Below are 23507 nucleotides of genomic sequence, written 5' to 3'. Positions count from 1 at the left end.
TGTATGTCTTTATCCATGAAGTGTGTTTCATATACGCAGCAAATGGAGGGTTTATTTTGTTTTTTATCCATTCAGTCAGTCTGTGTGTTTTGATTGGAGAATTTAATCTAGTAACATTCAATGTTATTATTGATATTGATATTTTTAGATTTATCCCTGCCATTTTTTCAGTTTTTTTGTTTTTGTTTTGTTGTTGCTGTTTTGTTTTTTGTTTTTTGGTTTTTTTTTTGTTCTTTTATTTCTGTTTGTCTCTGCTTAGTTTTCCTAATATAGTACTCCCTTCAATATTTCTTGAAGAGCTGGTCTGGTACTGGTGAATTCTTTCAGATTTTGTTTGTCTGCAAATGATTTTATTTATTATTCCCATTTGAAGGATAATTTTGCTGGGTATAATATTCTTGGTTAAAATTGTTTTACTTTCAGTATTTTGAGTATGTCTTTTCATTTTTTTCTTGCCTGAATTGTTTTGGTTGAGAGGTCTGATATGAGCCTAATAGAGTAGCCTTTGTAAGTGACTTGATGTTTTTCTCTTCCCATTTTTAGAATCTTATCTTTGGTTGAGATTTTTACCATTCTGGCTATGATATGCCATGGAGAGGATGTTCTTATGTTGATCCTATTTGGTGTCCTTTGTATTTCTTGGGTCTGGATGACTGAATGCTTCTCTAGGCTTGGGAAGTTTTCTGCAAATGTTTTATGGAATAGTTCTTCTATGCCTGTATCTGATTCTTTGTCTTCTGAAATACATATTATTTGGATATTTGGGCATTTGATGGTGTCCAGTATTTCCCATATGTTGTCTTAATTTTTTAAAATATTTTTTCATTATTTTTGGTGGTTTTATCTAAGTCAAAGGTTTTGTCTTAGTTCAGAGATTCTGTCTTCTGCGTGGTCTAGTATGCTACTGATATGAGGGAGTCTTGATTTTGTGTATTACTGTCTTCATCTCTAGAAGTTCTGATTTTTTATGATATCTATCTCCTCCTTAGGATTCTGGAAAGACTTCCTCATCTCTGTCACCATGAATACACTGAGCTCTATGTCTGACATTCCTGCAAATTCTTTTGTATTGTCTATGACTTAAGAGTTGCTCTGTTCCATTGGGAAAGACCTGTTTCCTTATATTTCTTGTGCCTCTGAACTGGTTTGTAGTCATCTGATGCATTATACATTTGTTCCTACTTTTCTGATGTCAATTCTATAGTAATGGAGGGAAAAAGTCTACATCACAGATGTGTTCTTGGTAGAGGACCTTGTCTTTCAGTCAGAAAAGAGTAGATAGCCAGGTTTAGGTGTTGATTAATTTCCCAGTCTCTTGGGAGCAGGTGCACTTGGGGCTGAGCTGCAGGGTTTCAATTGAGGAAGAGAATAGGAGTCAAGTACACATTTCAGAATACACATTTCAGAAAATCATGAAATCTCAAAATATTCCTGGGTGGGCAGAAGGCAGCTAGAGGTCTAACATAGTCTTCCTGCCTCAACTGATTTCACTGGCTGCCACTAATCCTTGCTCTGCAGCACAAGCTCCAGGGGTAATGGTGGCAAAGAAGAATAGAAAGGGTCAGTCTGGGCTGCACCTGGGGCAATTAGAAGACAGTGGAAGGTCCCAAGGCAACTTCTGCCTCAGTTGATCTCATTGGGTTCTGCTGCTCCCAGCTCCCCAGTGCAGCCTCCAGAGGTAATGGTGGCAAAGAGAGGTGGAAGGGGCCTATCTGGGCTGCACCTGGGGCACTTACCTGAAAGACAGTGGTAGTCCCAACGTGGTCTCCTGCCTCAGTTGGTCTAACTTGCTGCTGCTGCTCCCTGTTCTTCAGCACAGGCTCCAGGGGTAATGGTTGCAAAGGGAGGTGAAAGGGTCTGGTCTGGACTGCACCTCTATTCTTTCTTTTTTTAAATTTTCTATGAGTCACATGCATTCACCAAAGAGAGAAATAGAGAAAGGGAGGAGGTGAATGTGAGAAAGCAAGACAGCAGATCTGGCACTTGAACCGCAGTTGGCCTTGTGGGACCCCGATACCTTAACCACCATACTGGCCTCTGAAGAATACTTTAAAAATTTTTAATCTTATTTTAATATCTTTTCCTCAACACATAACAATTGTACATATTTGTGGGGTGCAGTGTGATTTTTCAGTACATAAAGCCAATGCTTAGTAATCAAAGCAGGATGAATAATATATTTATTATCATATCTATTATTACCTTGTGTTGTGAACCTTCAAAATCCTCTTTTTTAGCTATTTTGAAATATTTAAAAAAATTGTTAAGTGTATTTGCCCTATTGTGGTATAGGACACTACAACTTATTCCTCTTATCTCTCTTTTAAGTGAAGCTGTCTTTCTGTTAACTAACATCATCCTGTTACCACCCCCCCCCTTTCCATTGTTAACCAATATTCTACCTTCTACTTCTATGAACTTAATGTTTTTAATTTATTCCTCATGTGAGTAAGAACATGTGACTTTCCTCTTTCTGTGCTTGGCTTATTTCACTTAGCATAATGTCCTTCAGACTTGTCCATTTGTCTTTGAATGAAGAATTTTATTCTTTTCAATGGGTGAAAATATTATACTACAGAAAGATATATCTACCACATTTCTTTTCACCCTGTGTATATTGGGTGTATATTAGGTTGATTGTGTATTTTAGCTCATTTGAATAGCACTGTAGTAAACATCATGGTGCACATATCTCTGTGACGTATTGACTTTCTTGCCTTTCGATGTATACCTAGTAGTAGAGTTGCTGTATCATGTGGCAATTCTATTTTTACTTTTTTCGAGGCAACATTTTTTCCCCCTGTAATGGCTAGCCAATTACATTCCCACCAACCATATAAGAAGTTTCCTTTCACCACATTCTCATGAGCAATTCCTTCCTTCCTTCCTTCCTTCTTTTCGCCTTTTGCCATTTTGAGAATAGGATTCTAACTGGGTATGGTGGATATCTCATTTTTTCAACTTGTATTTCTCCGATGATTGGTGATGCCAAGAGTTCTTTTCCTCTGTTGGTTGTTTGTATGTCTTCTTTCAAAAAAATGTCTATTCAGATCATTTGCTTATTTCTAAATTAGATTATTTGCATTTTCTTTGCTGCTGATTTGAGTTCCTTGTATATTCTGGTTATAAATTCTTTGTCTGATGTACACTTTATAAATATTTTCTCCCACTTTGTAGGATATCTGTTCACTCTGTTAATTATTTATTTTGCTCAGCAGAAAACTATTTATTTATTTTGCTATAGGATGCATGAGCTTGCAAGAGAGAAAGTAGGAGAAAGAGGAAGGTGAGAAAGCAACCCCCTTCCCCAGGAGAGTTGGCTAAGCCACAATCCTTTCTTCTCCATTCTCTTCTTGGGATTTTGGGCATGCACACACATGCCTGGCATGGTCTTCAAACTGTCAGGTCCAGTACTTTTGAACCACATTGTTGGGATCCAGCTGCTTTAACCTCTGTGCCAACTGCAAACCCTGCAGAAACTTTTTAGTTTCATATAATCCCATTTTTTCTATATTTGCTTTTTTTTACTGTGCTTTTAAAGTCTTACTTCAAAACTCTACCCACAACAATGTCAGGAAGCATTTCCTTTATGTTTTCTTAACTTCATAGTTTTTAGTCATATTTAAGTCTTTAACCCATTTTGAGTTGATTTTTGTAGTGGTGAGATATAGGGGTCTAATTTCATTCTTCTGTATATGAACACAATTCTGTCAAAGATTATTTATCTAGTTGTTCCATGAGTAGCATCTCAACTCTTGATACCATGATTGATCCAAAATTTCAATCAACCTCAGATCATGGACATATACGTACCCAGCATATGCAGGGAGGTTTTCTGGGTATGAGCCTGGAATCTTCCCATGTGACTCAGGATTAAAGAATGTCATTTTTATAGCTGTGCCTCCATCCAGTCCTGTGTACTTATTTTTTTTTCAAGCATGTTTTGTTGAAGAGAATGTTTTTACCCCCAATGAATGTTCATACCATCTTGATCAGATGGTTGTATTGATGCATCTGAATTTATTTCTGAGTTATCTGTTCTATATTTTTGGTCTATGTGTCTGATTTTATGGTTATACCATGATGTTTGGGTTACTGTATCTTGGTGTATATTTTCTGTTAGGTATTATAATATCTACAGCTTTGTTATTGTTTCATTGGATTGCTTTAGCTATAGGGATTTTTGTGATTCTATACAAATATGCTTTTTCTATTTCTGTGAAGAATGTTATTGATATTTTTGTAGAGGTTGCATGGAACCTGTAGATCATTTTGGGTAAGATGGACACTAAAAATATTAATTCTTCGTTCTTTCAACAAGAAATATCTTTCCATTTCTTTTCTGTCTTCTCTTTCATTATTATTTTATAGTTTTCATTTTTTATTTATTAATTGTTTTATTTATTATTTTTGTACCTATCATAAATGTAATTGCTTTCTTGACATTTTAAGCTAATTCACTTTTGGTTTATAAAATCACTACTCAGGGGACCAGCAGATGGTGTAATGGTTACAAGTCGATCACAATTTGACTCTTGGACCCGGTGGTTTAAAACTCACACCAGGCATGTGTACATGCATGCCTGAAATACTGAGAGGAGAATGGAGAAGGGATTGTGGCATTGCGATCCTCCCTTGGGGGGGGAGGGGGGGCAATTTCTCTCTTTCTGTCTATCTCTGTGTCTTCGGCGAACACCTATGCCCTATAGTAAAAAATCCCTCTTAAAAAAACTATTACTCATGTTTATATGTTGATTTTATGTTGTGTAATAATATGTTTATAATTTCTAAGAGTTTTGGGGGAATATTTAGGTTTTTGTTCTTTTTTTATGCTAGAAGATACTTGCATGTACACAAAAGAGAGAGTGAAAGAGGAGGGTGGGAGAGAGGAAAGCACTCCCTAAATGGACCTGGTCAAGGTCCAATCCATTTTTCTTCAGTTTTACATCTGACCAGGATCTTGGGCGTTGGCAAGCATGCTTTTCAAACCACCAGACTGAGACTCAAACCCTGGTGGGCCATGTAGGATGCAGCTTTCTCTACATAGCACTTAACTACTGTATTACAGAACTGGCTGAGTTGTTTTGTATAAATTATCATGTTGTTTGCTAACAAGGGCAAGTTAACTCTCTTCTTTTTGTGCCTAATTCCTCTGGCTAGGATTTCCAGTACTATGCTGCATAAAAATGATAGTGAAGATATTACTGTCTTGTTCTATTCTTACAACTTTTAAAATTTTCTCTGCTCAGTATGATGTTGCCTGTGAGCTTGTCATATTTTGTCCCAGCCCGTGGGACCGTTGAATAGGTTCCTTGGGGGAGGGAGTGAGAGATGGGACAAAAACACACACACACAATATGAGATGCTGATCAAGTCGTCGTCTTCCGTCTACTTCCGTTTATTGAGGAGAAATGGTGAGTTATATACAGCTGGTGGGAACCAATTGGTTGCCCCAAATGCAAATGAGATAGAACAGCATGAACCAATCATTGATGTGGGTGGATCTCTCCCGTTGCTTAGAAACCCAACCACTTCCGGGGAGAACAGTTGGTCACATGATTTCTGAGAAACGATTTGCTCAGTGAGGAAGTGAAGCCTAATGGTTTCCAAGATGGCGGATAGCTCAAGATGGCTTCCGTATGCAGTGCTCGCCACAATATTTGACTATTACTGTGTTGAGGTACATGTCTTCTATACATAATTTTTTAAGATCTTTTACGATGAAAAGATGTTTTATTTTGTTGAATGCTTTTTTGTTGTGTATTGAGATGACTGCATGTTTTTTGTCCTTCATTTTGCTGATGTGGCACATAATATTCATTGTGTGTGTGTGTGTGTGTGTGTGTGTGTATAAAATTTTAAAGAGATTTTTGCCATAAAATCAGAGAGTGAGAAAGACAGACACAGTGGAAGGGAAAGTGAGAAATCACCCCCTGGGGGGATGGTCACGCCGCAATCTCTTCTCTTCCATTCTCCTCCCAGGATCTTGGGCATGCACTCACATGTGCCTGGAGTGATTTTCAAGCAACTGGGTGTGAAACTTGAACCTTGATCAGCCATGTGGGAGTCCAGAGACGTAACCGCCATGTCATCTGCTGTCCCCATTGTGCATTGAACTATCCTTTCATTCCTCCCTTAGATCCAATTGAACAAAGTGTATAATCTTTTTTGATGTGATTTGGATTCAGTTTGCTAATATTTTGCTGAGGATTGTTGTGTCTATATGCATGAGGGATATTGATCAGCAGTTTATTCTTTCTGTTGTACCTTTATCTGGCTTTTGATTCTCTGTCTCCCTCTGTCTCTCTGTCTCTCTCTGTTTCTCTCTCTCTGAGTACATGCTTATCTCTGTGTTGATATCTGTGCATGTGGTGAGACAGTTGCCTCCACTAATTTTATGGTGTGTTTCGTGGTGAACGACTTTCTCCTGGAGACAGGCCCTGTGATTCCAGCTGCGTAGGGTGTACTGACTTCAGTTCTGGGTATACGCAGTAGTGTATTCTCTGTGCAGTTTCTTCCCTGGTGTTCAGGAGAAGGGACATCTGTGGGCGCTTCTGGGGTCTGTGCTGCAGAGATTTGCGTGTCTGGTCTGTCAGCTCAGACCTGGCTGCTGTGGAGGCAAGGGCAGTATGTGGCTGTGTGGAGTTGCTCCTGCGTCTTTGGGGGCTTTTGAGGCTGAAGGCGGGACACTGGGCTGTTTCAATCGCTGTGGGTGAGCAGAGCCACTCCTGGCACTGGTGTGTGGCTAGGCACAGGCTAAAGGCCTGTCTTGGTGGGTATCAGACGGGCAGGCTGGTATCGATGCCGACGTGGTGTTTGGCATAGGCCCCAGGTGGCCAGGACTCAAGAAGGCACTGGCAGAACGTGGGCTGGGCTCCTGCTCTTGAGCTGTGGAATAATCTGTACTGTCTGGACTCAGGGCCTGTGATGGCCTAGGGGGTTTTCCAGCAGCAAATACTCCAGGTGTCTGTGGCATCCACGGTGACTGCCAGGGGTGTCCTACTCCCCTTTTCCTTGCTTGTAAAAGCTCTTTGTGCTAAGGTGCTTCTGACGGGTGGAAGAGTGGCAGGTACAGGGCGCCTCTATCCCTGTCTGTGAGTCTGTCCTGAGTCTCTGTCCACCATTGCATCCATGCCGATTCTCTAATCAATTACTCTGAGCAGATATCAGATGTTTACTCTTGGATTTTGGTTCTTTCTTGTGGGAGTAAAGTGTTCTAGACACCTCTAGTCAGCCATGTTGTCACTAAAATGTGCATTCGAATGTAACGTTGTGGCTAGTAAGTATCTTCTGACATACTGATGTTTCATGTCTTACAAAATAATTTTTTAAAATAGTGACTATTCTGCCTGCCATGCATCAGAAGAATCCGCCAAAGTACTTACATGCCATATATTAACGGTTTTTATTTCTGTTTTCTTCCCTTTCTTATCTACTTTTAATTTCCTTTCTTATTTCATTATTGCATGAACTTATTTCTTGACTCTGTTCTCTGATTTTGAAAAGATAACACATGGACCTTCATTCTAGTGCTTTTTCATTAAATAAAAGTATTTTTCATGTTAAAATAAAATGACTCATATGCAGAATCACATTATCCTAATAATTATATTGACCAACAATCACAAATGATGCATTTAACTTTAGGTTGCATGCTAATGTTCTTATTTTTTAATTTTTTTTTTGTTTTAGGTTTGCAATACTCTTTTCAATTGTCACTGTGATAAAGGCTATTCTCCTCCAGATTGTGACCCAACACCATCGTCACCAGGAGGAAGTGTCAATGACGGGTTTTGGCGTCCAATCGGTCAGTTCCCAGAGAAGTGTGTTCCCATAGAGCTTTCTGACTCACAGATGTGGTCTGTGTCTCCTCTTTCCTCTGTGGCTGCCAAGTACCTGATATGCAGATAGTGCAACTAAGGAACTGAAACTCCAATTTTATTTTCCTTAATTTAAACTTAAGTAGCTCTTTGTGGCTATTGGCTGTTATAGTGGACAATGTTGTTCTACTGGTTCTTGGGAAGGTCATGATGCATTTTTGCATAGGAAACCATAGAAAAGCATGTCATGACTTTCACAAAGACCTAATAGATCATACAATCCATCAGAATGATCAGTTCACTTATTTATTATTTTTGTTTTGTAAGATTATTTGTTCATGTAAGAGAGCATGTGGCGTACAAGGAACAGAAACACAGAGAGAGAGAGAGACCCTCAAGAGGGGCTCATGTGCCTTCGCCGCCTTTTCTCAGCCGTCCGACTTGTCAGGATTCTGGACATGCATGCACCTGGCATATGTTCAAGCCCTCTCGGGGATTCAAACCCACAGCCATGTGACTTCCTGTGCTGCAGTTCAGTCTGCAGCCAACTACACCACCAGATTGGGCATATGTTAACACTTTCAATGATAATCTACAAGGGAATTTTATAAGGCCTTTCTTTAAATTCAACCATGGCTTCCAGAATGTTACTGGTCCCATAGCAGAGATTTTTTTTTACATAGGTATAATTAAATGATAGGAAAAATAGTACTTTTATCAGATAGTATGTGTATTTTGAGGATGTCGTGTAGTGTTATGTTTTAGTTCACAACCAAGTTGTATCTTTTTTTTTCTTTTACCTTTTTAAAAATTATTATTTATTTAGTTTTATTTACTATTATTATAATTTTTAAATTTGTTACAGGGCATGTTCACTCACCAGAAAAAGACAGAGAGAGACAGAGAGGAGAGAGAGAAAGAGGGAGAGAGAAAGAGAAAGTGAGAAAGCAACCCTCCAGGTCCAGGCCTTGAACTGTAGTTGGTCAAGTGTGAGTCTAGTACCTTAACCACCATACTACCTACTGGCTTCATATCTTTTAAATTACTGTTGAAAGGAAAAATTAATAAAATCTTTTGTACCCACTACACATGCATACTAGGTGGCACTAACTATTTAAAAATGTACTTGGTGAGAAGTAGTAAATAAATATAACATTTCTGGTTTTACTAAACCTAGTTTTGTTTTTAATTTTTTTTTATATGCTAGAGGGCACAAATACTTACCAGAGAAAAACAAAGAGAGAGATGAAAAGTAAGAAAGCACCCCCACCCCGCTATGGGGAATGGTCGTGCCACAGTCTCTTCTCCATCACTCTTTTCTCAAAGGATTTTAGGGTACACACACTCACACATAATTAGCAGGATTTTCAAGCCTCCAGGTCTGGGACTTAAACCATGTAGTCAGCCACATGGAATCCAGCCACCTTAACCACTGTGACGCCAGCTGTCTTCAAAACTTTTTTTAACAGTTACAGGTGTACACCTGAACTAACACTTGCAGTATGAGCTCAGAAGTCAAATATGTCAAGGCAGTGACTACATTTCTAATTAACAACTTGTATGAATAACTTAACGTGGCAGCTTGGACAAAAGAGCTAAAAACTTGAAGGTTAAGAACAGATTATATGTCAAGGAGGTTATGGGAAAGTGTTTTCTTGCTTCCATAATTGAGAATTTTATTTATTTTATAGTAGATGATACTGAAAAAATATGTGTGTGTGTTTCTATTTGATGTTACCATGTGTTTGAATTTATGTACCCACCACCACCACCACCGCCACTACAACCCGCGTACATAAACGATCATCACTGTGGGGCTCCCTAATGTTCGTCCTTTGTAGATAATGTTGATCTCCCCTTCCCCCATTTCTAAGTCCTTGCAAGCACTAAACTACTCTCCCTCTCATCAACTTTGTGATTTTATAAATGTTATATAAATAGTCACAAAGTTGGTTTCTCTGTGAGAGGGACTGTTTGTTGCATATTTTCCATGAACTGCATTAAAATTATTGCGTGTATAAATATTTTTCTTTTTTTATTGATTACTAGTATTTGAATTAATATATTAACCCACATTTTTGCATTTGCATTACCAGTATTTGATGGTACCATTACTTTTTATTTTAACCACTCCATCAGCTGTGTATTAATATCTCATTGTGGTTTAAATCTGCACTTGCCTGTGGATAATGATATTGGACATCTGAAATGTGTTTTATTTGATGTGTATCTTATTCAGTGAAAAGTCTGTTAATTTCTTTTGCCATTTTCTAATTGGATTGCTCGTGTTTTTAAAATGTTGCATTTTGAGAGACTTTGTTTTCCAGACGTGTGTTATTTTGTTGGATGTATGATTTGTAAATATTTTCTTTAACACTATAATTTATTTTTTCTAAGACTAACATTTTCTTGATTAATTCCTCTTTTTTTTTAAAATCATGCTTTTGGTGTGAAGTGTATGAACTCATTGTCTAGCCTGGAACTTGAAGATTTTTCTGATGATACCTTTGGTATCATTGTATGTTTTACATTGAAGTTTGTAATACATTTTGAGTTAATTTTTATAAAGCAGAAAAGATGTTAAATTGAAATGAAAGTTTTTGATTTGTGTATGTCCAATTTTTGTGGAATAATTTTTTGAAAAATCTATCACTCTTCAATTTAGTTGTTTTTGCATCTTTGTCAAAAAATATTTGAACATCTTTTATTGGTGTTTTTCTCAGTTGTCTTTCATTGATTTATGTATCATTTCCTCCATCAATGCCATGCTGTTTTACTATTATACCTCTGTAGTATTCTTTAACATTGGGAAAAGTTATTTTTTCTCTTTATTCTTGTTTTTGAAAATTGTTTTGACTATTCTAGGATCTCTTCTTTGTATATGCATTTTCTAATTAACTTTTCTTTGTTTATAAAAATCTTGCTGAGGTCAAAGCAGCTGAATCCCACATGACTAATTACATGGTTTATTTCAGTCTTGGTGCAGAAGTTTGAAAAACATGCTGGGTGCATGTGTGCGCTGCCCGAAATCCCCAAAGGAAGGAGAGATGTGGAAAAAAGATTGCAATGTGACCATCCTCCGTGGGGGTGCTCTCTCACTGCTCCTCTCTCCTCTTCTCTGTCTGATAAGCACAGGGTCTCTCTGGCAAATCTAAGCAAACAAAACTTTCTGTAACTTTGACACAAATGATATAAAAACAATTTAAGAAAAATTGACACCTTCACTACTAGTGAACTTTCCAATCTACAGACATAGTATGTCTCTCCAATTATTTAGGTCTTCTTTGATTTATTTTATTGAAATATAATTTCTGTCATTTATTGTGCATGTATTATTATTTCATTATTTGATTTTTGGGTTATGCATTTCCTTTTTGCTATTTCATTTAAGACAGGAGTTAAATATTTATAAGTATTTAATTATTTGTAAATAATGCTATGGGTTTTTTGCTTTGGCTTCCACTTTTTTAAATTTTTTGATTTTTTTCTTTATTCATGAGAGTGCACCTGCACGTAAGAGAGAGCTAAGAGAATGTGTTCCAGGGTTTGGTCATGACAGCTTCCCCTTTCTCCAGTGCTTTACCTCATCAGGTCTTGGGCACTCACGTGCCTGGTGGGTTTTAGATGGTTAGGGTCGGAGATTCAAATTGCGATCTTCATGTAGGATACGGCTTCTCGTGAGCATTGTATTCCCACTCTGCTACAGAGCTGGCCTTGTCACTTGTTTGTTTAATACATAGATATGCAATTAATTTTTACCTGTAGATTTTATATTCTGCAACATAATTGAATTCATTTTTAGTTCTGAAGGGTTTTTTTGGTTAGTTTTTTAGCGTTTCTATGTAAACAATTAAGTCATCTTCAAATACAGATAGTTTTTCTTTCTAGCCTGTAGGCGTGCAATTTATTTATTTATTTATTTATTCATTCATTCATTCATTCTAACATTTTCTAGAACTTGCAGTAGTATGTTGAATAAGGACTGTGAAAGTAAACATCTCATCTTATTATTGTTTTTAGGGAGAAAATTTAGTCTTTCCCCATTAAATATGATTCTAGTTGTAGGGTTTTTTTTTGTAATCTTTATGAGCTTGAGGAAATTCCCTTTAATGTCTAGTATCTAAAATATTTTGGTACTAACAGTATTCATTTTTGCCAGTTGTTTGGTGTCTCTTGAGAAGACTATATAATTTTGCATCTTAGCCTATTGAGATGCTGAATTGCACTGATTTTAAAGTAGTGATCAAAATTTTAATATCTAGAATAATTACTCCTTGGACATGATCTATTTTTTGTATGTTACTGAATTTTGTTTATTTATTTATTTATTTTTTTGAGAGATTTTCACTATAGGGCACGTGCGCTCGCCAGACAGAGAGAGATAGAGAGACATAAAGCGAGAAATCACCCCCCCAGGGTGATGGCCACGCCGCAATCCCTTCTCCTCCATTCTCCTCTCGGGATCTTAGGCATGCACGCACACGCACCCAGCGTGAGTTTTAAGCCACCGGGTCCGGGATGCGAACTGTGGTTGACTACGTGGGAGTCCCGCGACATAGCCATTACGCTAACTGCTGGTTCCCTGAATTTTATTTTTTAATATTTTATTGAGAATGTTCAAATCTGTGTTCTTGAGAAACATTGGTTTCTTTCTTGTTTCTTCCTTTCCCTTTTTGTTTTACTGTCTTTATTTCATTGTGAAATCAGGTAATACTGGCTTAATAAAATTAGTTGGGGAGCATTTATTCCTCCTCTATATTCTGTAAGTATTTGCTTTAAATTAGCATTATTTCTTTTTCAAACATTTGATAATATTTTCCGGTGAATATGTATGGGCCTGGGGAGTTCTTTCTGGGGGAGTTTTTAAATTATAAATTTATTATCTCTATAGATAAATTGACATCCATAACATCCATTCCACCTTGGGTGAAGTAAAGTAGCTTGTACTTTAAAAACAACGTGTTCTAACTAATTTTTCTCTACTTTTATCAGCCACCAAGAGAGGGAAACAAACAAAACTTGCACACCCACACAAACCCTCTCATCATAATTGTCTGTTTACTTACTTGTCCATTTTATTCTGTCGGTTTGTATTTCATTCCATTTTGAGTATTTGTTAATTGGTGTATACTTAATTTGAATCTTTTTGTGTCTTTCTGGTAAATGGCTTCTTTTATTATGTCTTTAGCGTATTTTTTAAATCTTTGTCTTGATTTTGCTTCATCTGAAATTCACCCTCAGTAGTCATCTGAGGGGCCCTAGCAGTGATGCCCTGGTTAAACAACTGGGCCCACATGAAAGTTGGGTTTACCTTCTGCGATCTCCCTGAGCATGAAAAGAAAAGGCATCCAAATAGGAAAAGAAGAAGTGAATTTATCTCTATTTGCAGATGACATGTTTATATATATAGTAAACCCCCAAAGAATCCAGAAAAGAAAACTCCCAGGGACCAGCAATTGGCATAATGGCTATGTTGCTGGACTCTCATGTAGTCGACCGCAGTTCGAGTCCCGGTGCACATGTGCACACCTGTAGTCTGGGCTGGCTGAGACTGGGATGGGTTGTGGCGTGAAGAGCCTGTTGGAGATGTCTCTGTATTCCTCTCTTTTTTATTTAATTTATTTTTTTTTTATTTTGATTTTTTGGAGAGGTTTTTGCTATAGGGCATGTGCGCTCTCCAGACAGACAGAGAGAGACAGACAGAAAGGGAGAAATCACCCCCAGGGGGGATAGCCATGCTGCAATCCCTTCTCCCCCATTCTCCTCTCAGGATCTTGGACACACACGCACATGCGCCCAGCATGAGTTTTAAGCCACTGGGTCTGGGACTCAAACCGTGGTTGACTACGTGGGAGTCCAGCAACATAGCCATCACGCTGCTGGTCCCTCTGTCTTTCTCTCTTATGGAAGGAATAAATGAATAAACTTTTAAAAAATCAGCTTTAACTCATAGGTTCAACAGCCCTTTATTTAGAAAATCATATTACAGATAACTTAGAGCAGTAGGAATAAATCTAGTAAAATCATCTTTGTCACACATTTTAATAAAATTTTAAACATTGAAAACTCTATTTGATTTATGGATATTTTTTCTATAGGGTGTGTGTGCTCGCCAGGGAGACAGAGAGAGAGAGACCCCTCTCCCCCAGGGAGGATGCCCATCCTCCATCCTGCAATCCCTTCCTCTCCATTCTCCTCTTGGAATTTTGGGCATACACACATATGTGCCTGGCATGAGTTTGAAGCTGTTGGGTCTGGGACTCAAACTGTCCAGCTGTGTGGGTGTCCAGTGACATAACCATTGCACCATCTGCTGGTCCTCAAATTCTACTATGTGTTTTTACTGAGCTTTAATTCACTATGTTTTGAATTCAACTCCCTGATGTCAAATATGAAACTGGAATGTGTCTTTCCTGCATTTTCCCAATTTATTTGAAATGAATCTCTAATACGCTTGAGAAACATGCCAGGCATGTGTGCCTCAAATCCCAAAAGGAGGGGAAGATGGAAGAGAAGGGATTGTGGTGTGACTATGCCTCACAGAGGGTGCTTTCTCACTTTCTTTTTCCCTTTTTTCCTCTCTTTTTTTCTCTCTGGTGAATGCACACTGCCTTTGGTAAACTAACAAATAAAAAGGGAATGAAATTCTGATACATGCCTACAGTATGGATAAATATTCAAGACGTGCTAAATGAAGTAAGCTAGTTAGCATGAAACAAATATGATATATGTGTATATTTTTGAAATGAGAAGTACCTAGGTTAATCAAATGCACACAGTCAAAAAAGAATGGCGTTTCCAGGGATTGGGGCAGGGGAAAGTGGTGAGTTAATGTTTGGTTGGTAGAGTCTCAGCTTGCCCGATGAGAAAGTTGTGGATTTGGACGGCGGTGGTTGCACAACAATGTGAATGCTCTGTGCCTCTCACTGTACACTTAAACGTCTGAAACGGGAGCCAGCAGGTCATGTGGTTAAAGTGCTGCACGCCCACGAGGCTGACTGTGGTTTGAGTCCTAGACCTGGTGGCTTGAAAATCGCAGTGGGTGCATATGCTTGCATTCCCTAAATCCCAAGAGGAGAATGGAGGAGAGGCATTGTGGTGTGCCCATTCCTTCTAGAAGGTGTTTTCTCACTTACCCTCTTTTTGTCTCTTTCTGGTGAGCACACACACCCTATGGCAAAAAACTTAAAGAAAAAAAAAGAAAAGAAAAAAATTTAAACATTTGAAATGGAAAATATTTGTGTTGTATATTTTAATGTAAGTGGAAATAGAAAAAGTTTTATTTATTTTGTAACCAAAAAAGAGATGTTTACAAATAGTCTTATCAAAAGAAGTACAATGCATACATTGGAAGCTAAAAATGCAATATTGGAAGAAATTAAAGATCTTCATCAGCATACAGATATCTCATGATCATATATTAGAAGACTCAATCTTGTTAATATAGAAATCCTCCCCAAATTGATTTGCAGATTCAACACAATCCTTAACAAAACCCTAGCTGACTTCTAAAAAGCTGATTTTAATAATCATATTTCTTAATAAAATATGTATTGGATTGTAGGAAAGTCATGATTCATTTTTACATAGAAAACAGGAAAAATATGTCATGACTCTTCTGACAACCCAATACAAATACCCATAAAGAGAGCCTCAATATCCAGGGAAAGTGCAGACTAAAACTACAGTGAAAGAGCTCCTCACACCCACTAAGATGCTTATAACAAGAAGGACAGGCAACATGTGTTGGGGAGAATGTGGAGAAATTGGGATCTTCTTGATGCCAGTTTCCAGTACTGCTCAAATACTAGTAGCTCCATTCCACTCTCAGTCCATTAAGGGAAGCTGTCTGGTAGGCGTCAGTGTCCTCATACTGTGAGTATACTCCTTATCTTTCTGCCGGTGACTCCCGGGGAGTTCCTGTAACGGCTTCTGGGTCTCTAATCTGTGGACCACTCTCCCTCCAATACTGCATCCTGCAGAGTCCAGCCTTCTCTGCCGCCTTGACGCTGTACTGGGCCTCCCTGGCCACGAACACCATCTCCTACTCTGTGCTTAGGTAGAACTGAATTGACACAAAATTGGCATCAGGGGTTTTCCTCCCTGTGGGTGCTATCATAAAATGACATCAGCTATGTTCCTCCTCAGGTATTACAGGTTTGCACTTCTATTGCTTCGAATAAACATTTTGCTCAGTTTTTTTTTTTTCCCCTGTATTATATCTTCATAGTAACAGGGCCTGTATGGCACAATTTAGTGCAAAATTTCATCATGGCCAAACATGGACATCCTGTCTTTCTTCCTTAGAGTAATGGATATGTCCTGTTTAATCCAGTAAGAATAGGTGCCAATTAATTTAATCATTCCTGAGAACATTCAAGTACCTAAGAAGTCCCAATGCTGATAGGGTAGTTTTAGTGAAGCTGGGCTAATGGAGGGCTGACTACCCAATGGAGGAGGGAGTGAAGGGGAGCCCTTCAGAAGCATTGCTCTCTACCACAGCACAAGATAGATGCGTTTTTGCTTGATGTCACTAGTTTTGTGTTTTCTAAAAAGAATTGTTTATTTAACTTAATTTGTTCATTTTATTTTATTTTATTTTATTTTATTTTTTAATTTGAACAGAAAGAGAGAAGGTGAGAAAGCAAACCACCAGGTCTGGGACTCGAACTGTGGTCAGCCATGTTGGAGTGACCAGTGCCTTAGCCACCATGCCACCCACTGGTCCCCAATGTCAGTAGTTTTGAATATACTTGCCAAATTTTTTTCTTTCTAGTATGTAGTACACCGTGAACCATTTTCATTTAGGTAAAATACCTCCAATCAACATATAACTGGATTGTCTGTGTATGTGTTTTACACTTAACAATTCCTTGTTTTAAAAATTCATTTATATTTGATATCATAGTAGCTATTTTTGGTGGTAATTTTGATTGGCATTTTAGTCATCTGGTTTATTTCTTTTGTTAATTGGATCAAGTTTCTAGAGATTTCATTTTCTAATTCTCTTAGAGATTGTACACATTCTGTCACCTACAGGGATATTTATTTTTCTAAATAATAGAGTCAAAATTACAACAAAATTACTGTATATTACATACTGAAATTTAACCTATTTTGCTATTATTATTTTTTTAAAGATATTTTTGCTATAGTACACATGCAGTTGCCAGAGAAACACAGAAAGACAAAGAGACAGAAAGTGAGAAATCACCTCCTGGGGGGATTGCCACACCACAGTCGCTTCTCCACTGTCTTCTCGGGATCTTGGGCATGCACGCACACACGCCCAGCATGCGTTTTAAGCCTCTGGGTTCAGGACTCAAACTATGGTCAACTACGTGAGAGTCTAGTGATAGAACCATTACACCATCTGCTTGTCTCTACCATTAATTTTTTAGGTAACCCCCAAATATGTCAATAGTTTTTCATAAAATCATTTTTAAGACATTTTATTTTTTTCTATTTTTAAGAGTAGAGAATCTAATTTTAGATTTTAAAATGTATGGGTTTTAAGTAGCAATTTCTACACAACTATATGATAAAATGAGTTAGAATAAGAGAAAAATTCTTGGTAAAATGGAATTTAAATATGAATCTATATTGGTACCAAATTATTTTAGAATCTGAGCAGTTTTTTTTCATAATATATTGCCACAAACTTTTTAAAGAAACCCCATATATCACGTAAGATTAACTATAAAAAAGAGATAATAAATAAATATACATAAAGAATATTGTACCTGTCCAGCACTGAACATTGCCAGTGTTACGTGTAATGTATTCATTTATACCGTACTTTGGGGCACAGTTATGGGAGGTTGGAAGACTATTGCATTAACACATATTCATTCTGTGTCTATATTATTTGAAGTACAAATTTTAAATGGAAACTACTAGTATAGTTTGAATAGAATTTAAAATAATTAAAAAGTATCCTTATGTTTTCAGTTAAAAGAATGCCCTTGTTTCTAAAACAACGTGCTGCTTCTCAAAAAAATGGCCTTTTGATCAGTTTGTATATATTTCTACCTATCCTCATTTTAACCACCATCATTGTTTTTAAATGGAAAGATATGAAGGGATTCTGGAACAAAGAAGGAACAGTACACAGCGAGTAAGTAAACAGTGTCGATATTTAATATTAAAAATGAATGATAGAATTAAAATGCAATTAAGAATATTACAGGCAGGGAGGCCGGAATGAGTTGGGTTAATGTTTAGAAGTATTGAGTAAGTTAGTCTCAGGGTTTACCAAAGCTTTTTTTTTTTTTTTTTCTTCAGTCAGGTAACCTTCGTGTTCCACCAGGGCCAGGGACAATTGAAGTTCTTCAGAAAATGTTCAGTTTCCTTAAAATATAATGTCATACTGGTTAGAGCAGACTTAGGGGGTATTGCCTACTCCCTGTTTTCCCTGCACTGGAAGATAGTCCTGCCAAGGAGATCAGTAGGGACAGGGAAGCAGATTTTGTGAATAGACTATATGGAAGGTGGGGGAAAGTAGATCTCATGGAATGACAGGGAAGACAGAAGGGTACTCCGCATGCTGCACATAATGAGTGTTGTTCTGTATTTGAACCATGGTAAGGTCCCTGTTCCGTTCTTCCCTCCACCGTAACACCAACACAAGCCACAACTGGCTCAGCCGCTGTTCAGGGCCCTGCCAGGGTAGAAGTGAGGGTACGTGGGTGAGTCTTGTTCCATGCCGAAGGAAAATGGTTTTCCGTTCCTCACTTGTGTGGATGGAGATAGAATGATGCTGTAAAATTTCCGTGAACACCTCGGTTTCCCAGGGTAGTTCATTTTATTTATCAAAAAGTGAGCAGTGACTAGTTAATTCAGGGTCATGTTCCTGATTAATATGCATATTTATAAAATCCTCCAACTGTGATAAATAGACTTAGTTGGCGACGGCTGGCATGTCTTCCTGTGCTCTCACCGGACGTGTCTTGGAAAAATCTGGAGTTGCTTAAGTGATGATGGTCTGCTTGCATTTGGCCCAGAAAATGTATATGAACCCTTCCTGTATCCGCTTTCAAACCAAATGCCAACGGCCTTTCGGTCGCCAGGGCCTCTTAGTGCGTATTTTCCGGAGACAGAAGGAAATAGCTGTGCAAAGCGCCTACACTTACCCGGGGTCTGCCTGGACCTGCAGCCCTGAGTTAGGTCTTCAACCCTGACCAAGCCCGACCTCATCACCTCCGGCTAAGCAGTTGTAGCCATGCAGTGGGAGCCTGGACCATATGACTGCTCTCTTCGACAGGGACTGTGTGGGTTGGAGTATTCCAGAGGGCGGGGGAGGTATAGAAATACCACAAAGTGGTTCCATTTATTGGGTTGTCAGAAAAGTCATGATGAATGTTTGCAAAGAAAAACAGAAAAATACGTCTTGACTTTTCCAACAATCCAATTGTTCAGTAAGACCCAGAAACCTCACTGGAGTCTCTTCAATGAAGTTAAATTTATAGCCCAAATACCTAGCTGTGTATATAGTTATTTGATAGGAATATCATAGTTAGATGGTTATGTAGGAATTTATTTTACTTTGGAGAAGCACTGTCATCTGTGTAGCTCATGTCATCTTCCATGTAGTCAAAATAATGGATTGATTTTTAATTTGAAGCCGTCAACAAATACTAAATATTCCTTAAAGTTACACTAACATTAGAAAAAGAGCAAATACTAGAATATGGGTAAGAAAGTGGAAAATGGTGCATTTCTATTAATATCCAGATCTAGCTTTTTTCTTTTCTTGACTTTTCTCAAAATTAAAGTGCTTGCCAACCTTAAAAATAATGCTATCGCTTTTGTACAGATCTTTATCAGAAGACAGCAATAGTAACAGCTTTAGCGACAACAGCCAGTCAGAGTTAAAGGTAAGTTTATAGAATCAAAATATAGAAAAAATGATGTAATTCATAAAGTAGCTCATAAAATTGTTAATAATATCTCAGTATTAGGAAACTATTATTCCCATAGAATGATTCTGAACTTTATTAATTAATGTCATAAATTAAAACAAAGACTAAGGTAAAATTTTGATGTTTTGTTCTATATTAATTTTAAAATGTTGGGAACCAGCAGTTAGTGTAATGGCTATGTCGCTGGACTCCCATGTAGTCTCGTCCCGGACCCGGTGGCTTAAAACTCATGCCAAGCATGTGTGCATGTGTGCCCAAGATCCCGAGAGGAGAATGGAGGAGAAGGGATTGCGGCGTGACCATCCCCCCTGGGGGGTGATTTATTGCTTTCTGTCTCTATGTCTCTCTCTCTCTGTCTGTCTGGCAAGCGCACGTGCCCTATAGTGAAAACCTCTCCCCCCCAAAAAAAAAATTTAAATGTTTAAGGTTATCTAATATTAGCAAGAGGTATATTAAGCAACATTTTTGTGATAAGAAATGACTTTAAACATGGCAAAAATATCTTTTAACGGGACCAGCAGATCGAGTAATGGTTATGTCACTGGACTCCACGTAGTTGACTACAGTTCAAGTCCCGGACCCAGTGGCTTAAAACTCAAACCAGACGTGTGTGCATGAATGCCCAAAATCCTGAAAGGGGGAGAATGGAGGAGAAGGGATTGTGGTGTGGCCATCCCTCCCTAGGGGGGTGATTACTCACTTTCTGTCTCTCTCTCTGTCTCTCCGGCAAGTGTACATGCCCTATAGCAGAAATCTCTCTTTAAAAATATATCTTTCAAAGTATTTATGAACACTTATACCTTTTCCTCCCTCATTTAAGGTACTAATTGGTATATTTGCACACATTTTCTCCCACATTTACGTTTTTTTCTCCTTATAACTTCATAGGTATGGTTATTTTATATTAGAAATGCAAAAGTGGACATAAGAGATTCATATGATTCCTCATGTGTATAGGATTTTAGTAAGTCTTCGAGGTGGCGTTTAAATGAAGGTAGTCAGGCTCCAGAGTTAAAATTCTTGAATGCCACACTCTTGTCACACATATCCTGATATTTGGCTGAAGATGAAGAATGGAATTTATATTAAATTCTAAAGACATTCTCCTTCCAAGGCATATAGACTATTTTCAATTGAAGTGAGGAAGAAATTGTCATGCATATACATTATTCTAAGTTCTGATTTGTATATGTAAATAATGATATTTGACATGTTAGGTCTATTACTGCGAATAAATGAAAAAGCTGAAAATATTAAACGAGAGTGAGACCAGCAGTTCACCTGACCAGACACCTGCCAGTCAAGATGTTTCTTGAAGTCCATCAGATGTGTCTGTTGGAACGCCCCTAGTAATTTCCACCCTTGCTCTGTCTGCAGCCAAGGTCAGGGAAAGACAAGTTACAAGGTTCTGCCAAACCCCAAAAGAGCATGTGGTGTTTGCTCAGCACATGTCCCCACATAAATGAAAAAGCTGAAAATATTAAACGAGAGTGAGACCAGCAGTTCACCTGACCAGACACCTGCCATTTCCACATACCTGACTTTAAATGGTGGTTAATCAGTGGGTTTTCGCTTCCTTGTCTATCACCGAACACTGATGGTTAGTGAGAGAAAAATGTTTCAGAGTTCTTTATTTTTAATATTTCAAAGTCTGTTTATTTAATTCTTCCCATGAGCCAGAGAGACAGAGAGATAGGCGCCCCACCAGGGCCTCAGTGCTGCAATCCACCCCCGTTTTCAGCTCTCTTTGGATGAAGACACACACATGCCCAGAGTCGTCAGGGAGGTCTCCAGAGGCGAACTGGAAATGTTCCAGTGTGGATCGGCCACACAGAGCTGTGTTTTTAGCATGTCCCAACATCAGGACCCCCTCTCATTTTAAATTTTAAGCATCCTACCGGAAGACCTGCTTCCCTTTTATGGCAAAAAGTTAAAATCAGGTATTCATACTTCCCTAGAGATAAACACAGAGTTTTCTAATTTCCGCTGCAAATCAAATCTATGCAGAGCTAGAGCTGGCAGATTACCCGTGCATGCACCTGGGCAGTAGAGTCGCAGACACCTGGGCCATCTGAGACAGATCAGGTCAAGAATATGTGGTGGATAATAGGGCTGTTGATTTTTCTGGAGCAGAATTAGCACGAGGACTGGAACCGCGATTCAGTGAGAAAAGTAACACTTACATAGGGTCGTGGAGGTCTTCAAGGCCGTCTCTCTTTTGCTCAGAGTGAAAGAGAGGGACCACTACCGGAGTTAGATTTGAAGCACACGACTTACGTAGGAAAGGTGGGCTGTCGGAAACAGCTTGCGCGATGACAGGAGTAGAAGTGGAAAGCCTGCTGTCATAATCCAGGTGAGAAAAGTCAGTATTGCAGTCTGGTGTGGTAAAGATGGTCTTACGGATACTTTTTTTTTTTTTTTTTTTTTTGCGTTTTTTTTTTTTTTTTTTTTTTTTTTTGCTATAGGGCGCATGCACTCACCAGACAGACAGAAAGAGAGAGAAAACGAGAAATCACCCCCCCCAGGGGAAAGGGCCACGCCACAATCCTTTGTCTTCCATTCTCCTCTCGGGATCTTGGGCATGCACGCACACGCGCCTGGCGTGAGTTTTAAGCCACCCAGTGTGGGACGCGAACCACGGTCGACCACATGGGAGTCCAGCATTACTGATAAATTTTGAAGGGGAATCAGCAGAATGGTTGGATGCAGAGTGCAAGAAAAAGTACTGAGTAATGAGTTTATTGATAGAATGCAGGAAGATGGCGTGACTAAAGCATAAAAACAAGCCTCTGGGTTCCCCAAATTTGTACTCTTAATATTTCTTAAAATTCATTTTACATGTATGAATATTGAGAGAAAAACTGCATAGATGGCCTTGAGCCACCGCAAGTGGTAAGCCATGACAGGCTTACATTTTCCCACGTATGAACGGTGACATCAAGTGTTTGACAGGAGTAGTACAGGCATCTGGCCTGACGTGGTTTGAATTTTAATTTTCCCTGGGAGGATGTAGGAGGAAGTGGAATCAGTTGGGACTGGAAAGAAATACAGCAGCAAAGAACCTGCTGGATTCCCAGGGTAGGTGTGAGGAGGGCAGGACTAGATAAAGAAAAGTCCAAAACTACTTGGAGAGATTTGACAGAGATAAATACTACAGGGGCACTGACTGGATGGGTGTGACTGGGTTAGACTGAGAGAACTGCAAAGACCCCAGCGTCTCCTACAGAATGGGTAGTGACACCTTTTACCAATGACACACTGGAAAGTAAGGGAAGACCCAGGCTGCTGTTGAGGTGAAGAAATGGAAAGCCAAAGAGTGAGTTTGGTTTTGAACTTGTGTCTGTCAGACACCTGTAGGAAATGCACAGAGTGCTTGTGGGAATACTCTTCCTCTGCAGATAAAAACAGGCAGTTGGGGCCAGCAGATGGCATAGTGGCTATGTCTCTGGACTCCCACATGGCTGACTGTGGTTCGAGTTCCAGATCCAGTGGTTTGAAAATCATGCTGGACATGTGTGTGCGCGTGCCCAAAATCCCAGGAGGAAAATGGATGAGAAGGGATTGCAGAGTGGCAATCCTCTTAAAAAAAGTAAAAAAGGATAAATTAATAGTAACTCTGTTCCAATTCTTCACAAGTTTATATTGTTCTTTTCTGTTAACTTGTTAATCCTCTTTTACCATGCAGTGTTTACAGACTGTGAATTTTATATATATATATATATATCTATCTATCTATCTATCTATCTATCTATCTATAAAATATCCA

The 23507-nt window shown here is 38.5% G+C and overlaps 1 protein-coding gene across 2 annotated transcripts in view; it reads left to right on the top strand.

Moving 5' to 3' along the window:
* LOC102494881 (A disintegrin and metallopeptidase domain 3-like) overlaps positions 1–23507 on the top strand; it is a 94785-nt gene that overhangs the window by 70703 nt on the left and 575 nt on the right. For both annotated transcript variants that reach the window (XM_027766816.1, XM_027766817.1), the window contains 3 exons: positions 7693–7807; positions 17772–17937; positions 19636–19696. In XM_027766816.1, coding sequence (XP_027622617.1) covers positions 7693–7807; positions 17772–17937; positions 19636–19696 — 342 coding nt within the window. The remainder of the gene's footprint in view (positions 1–7692; positions 7808–17771; positions 17938–19635; positions 19697–23507) is intronic.

The sequence above is a fragment of the Tupaia chinensis genome, unplaced genomic scaffold (genome assembly GCF_000334495.1).
Source record: "Tupaia chinensis unplaced genomic scaffold, TupChi_1.0 Scaffold143705_1, whole genome shotgun sequence".
Taxonomy (NCBI): domain Eukaryota; kingdom Metazoa; phylum Chordata; class Mammalia; order Scandentia; family Tupaiidae; genus Tupaia; species Tupaia belangeri.
This window is presented reverse-complemented; position numbering and strand designations above follow the sequence as displayed.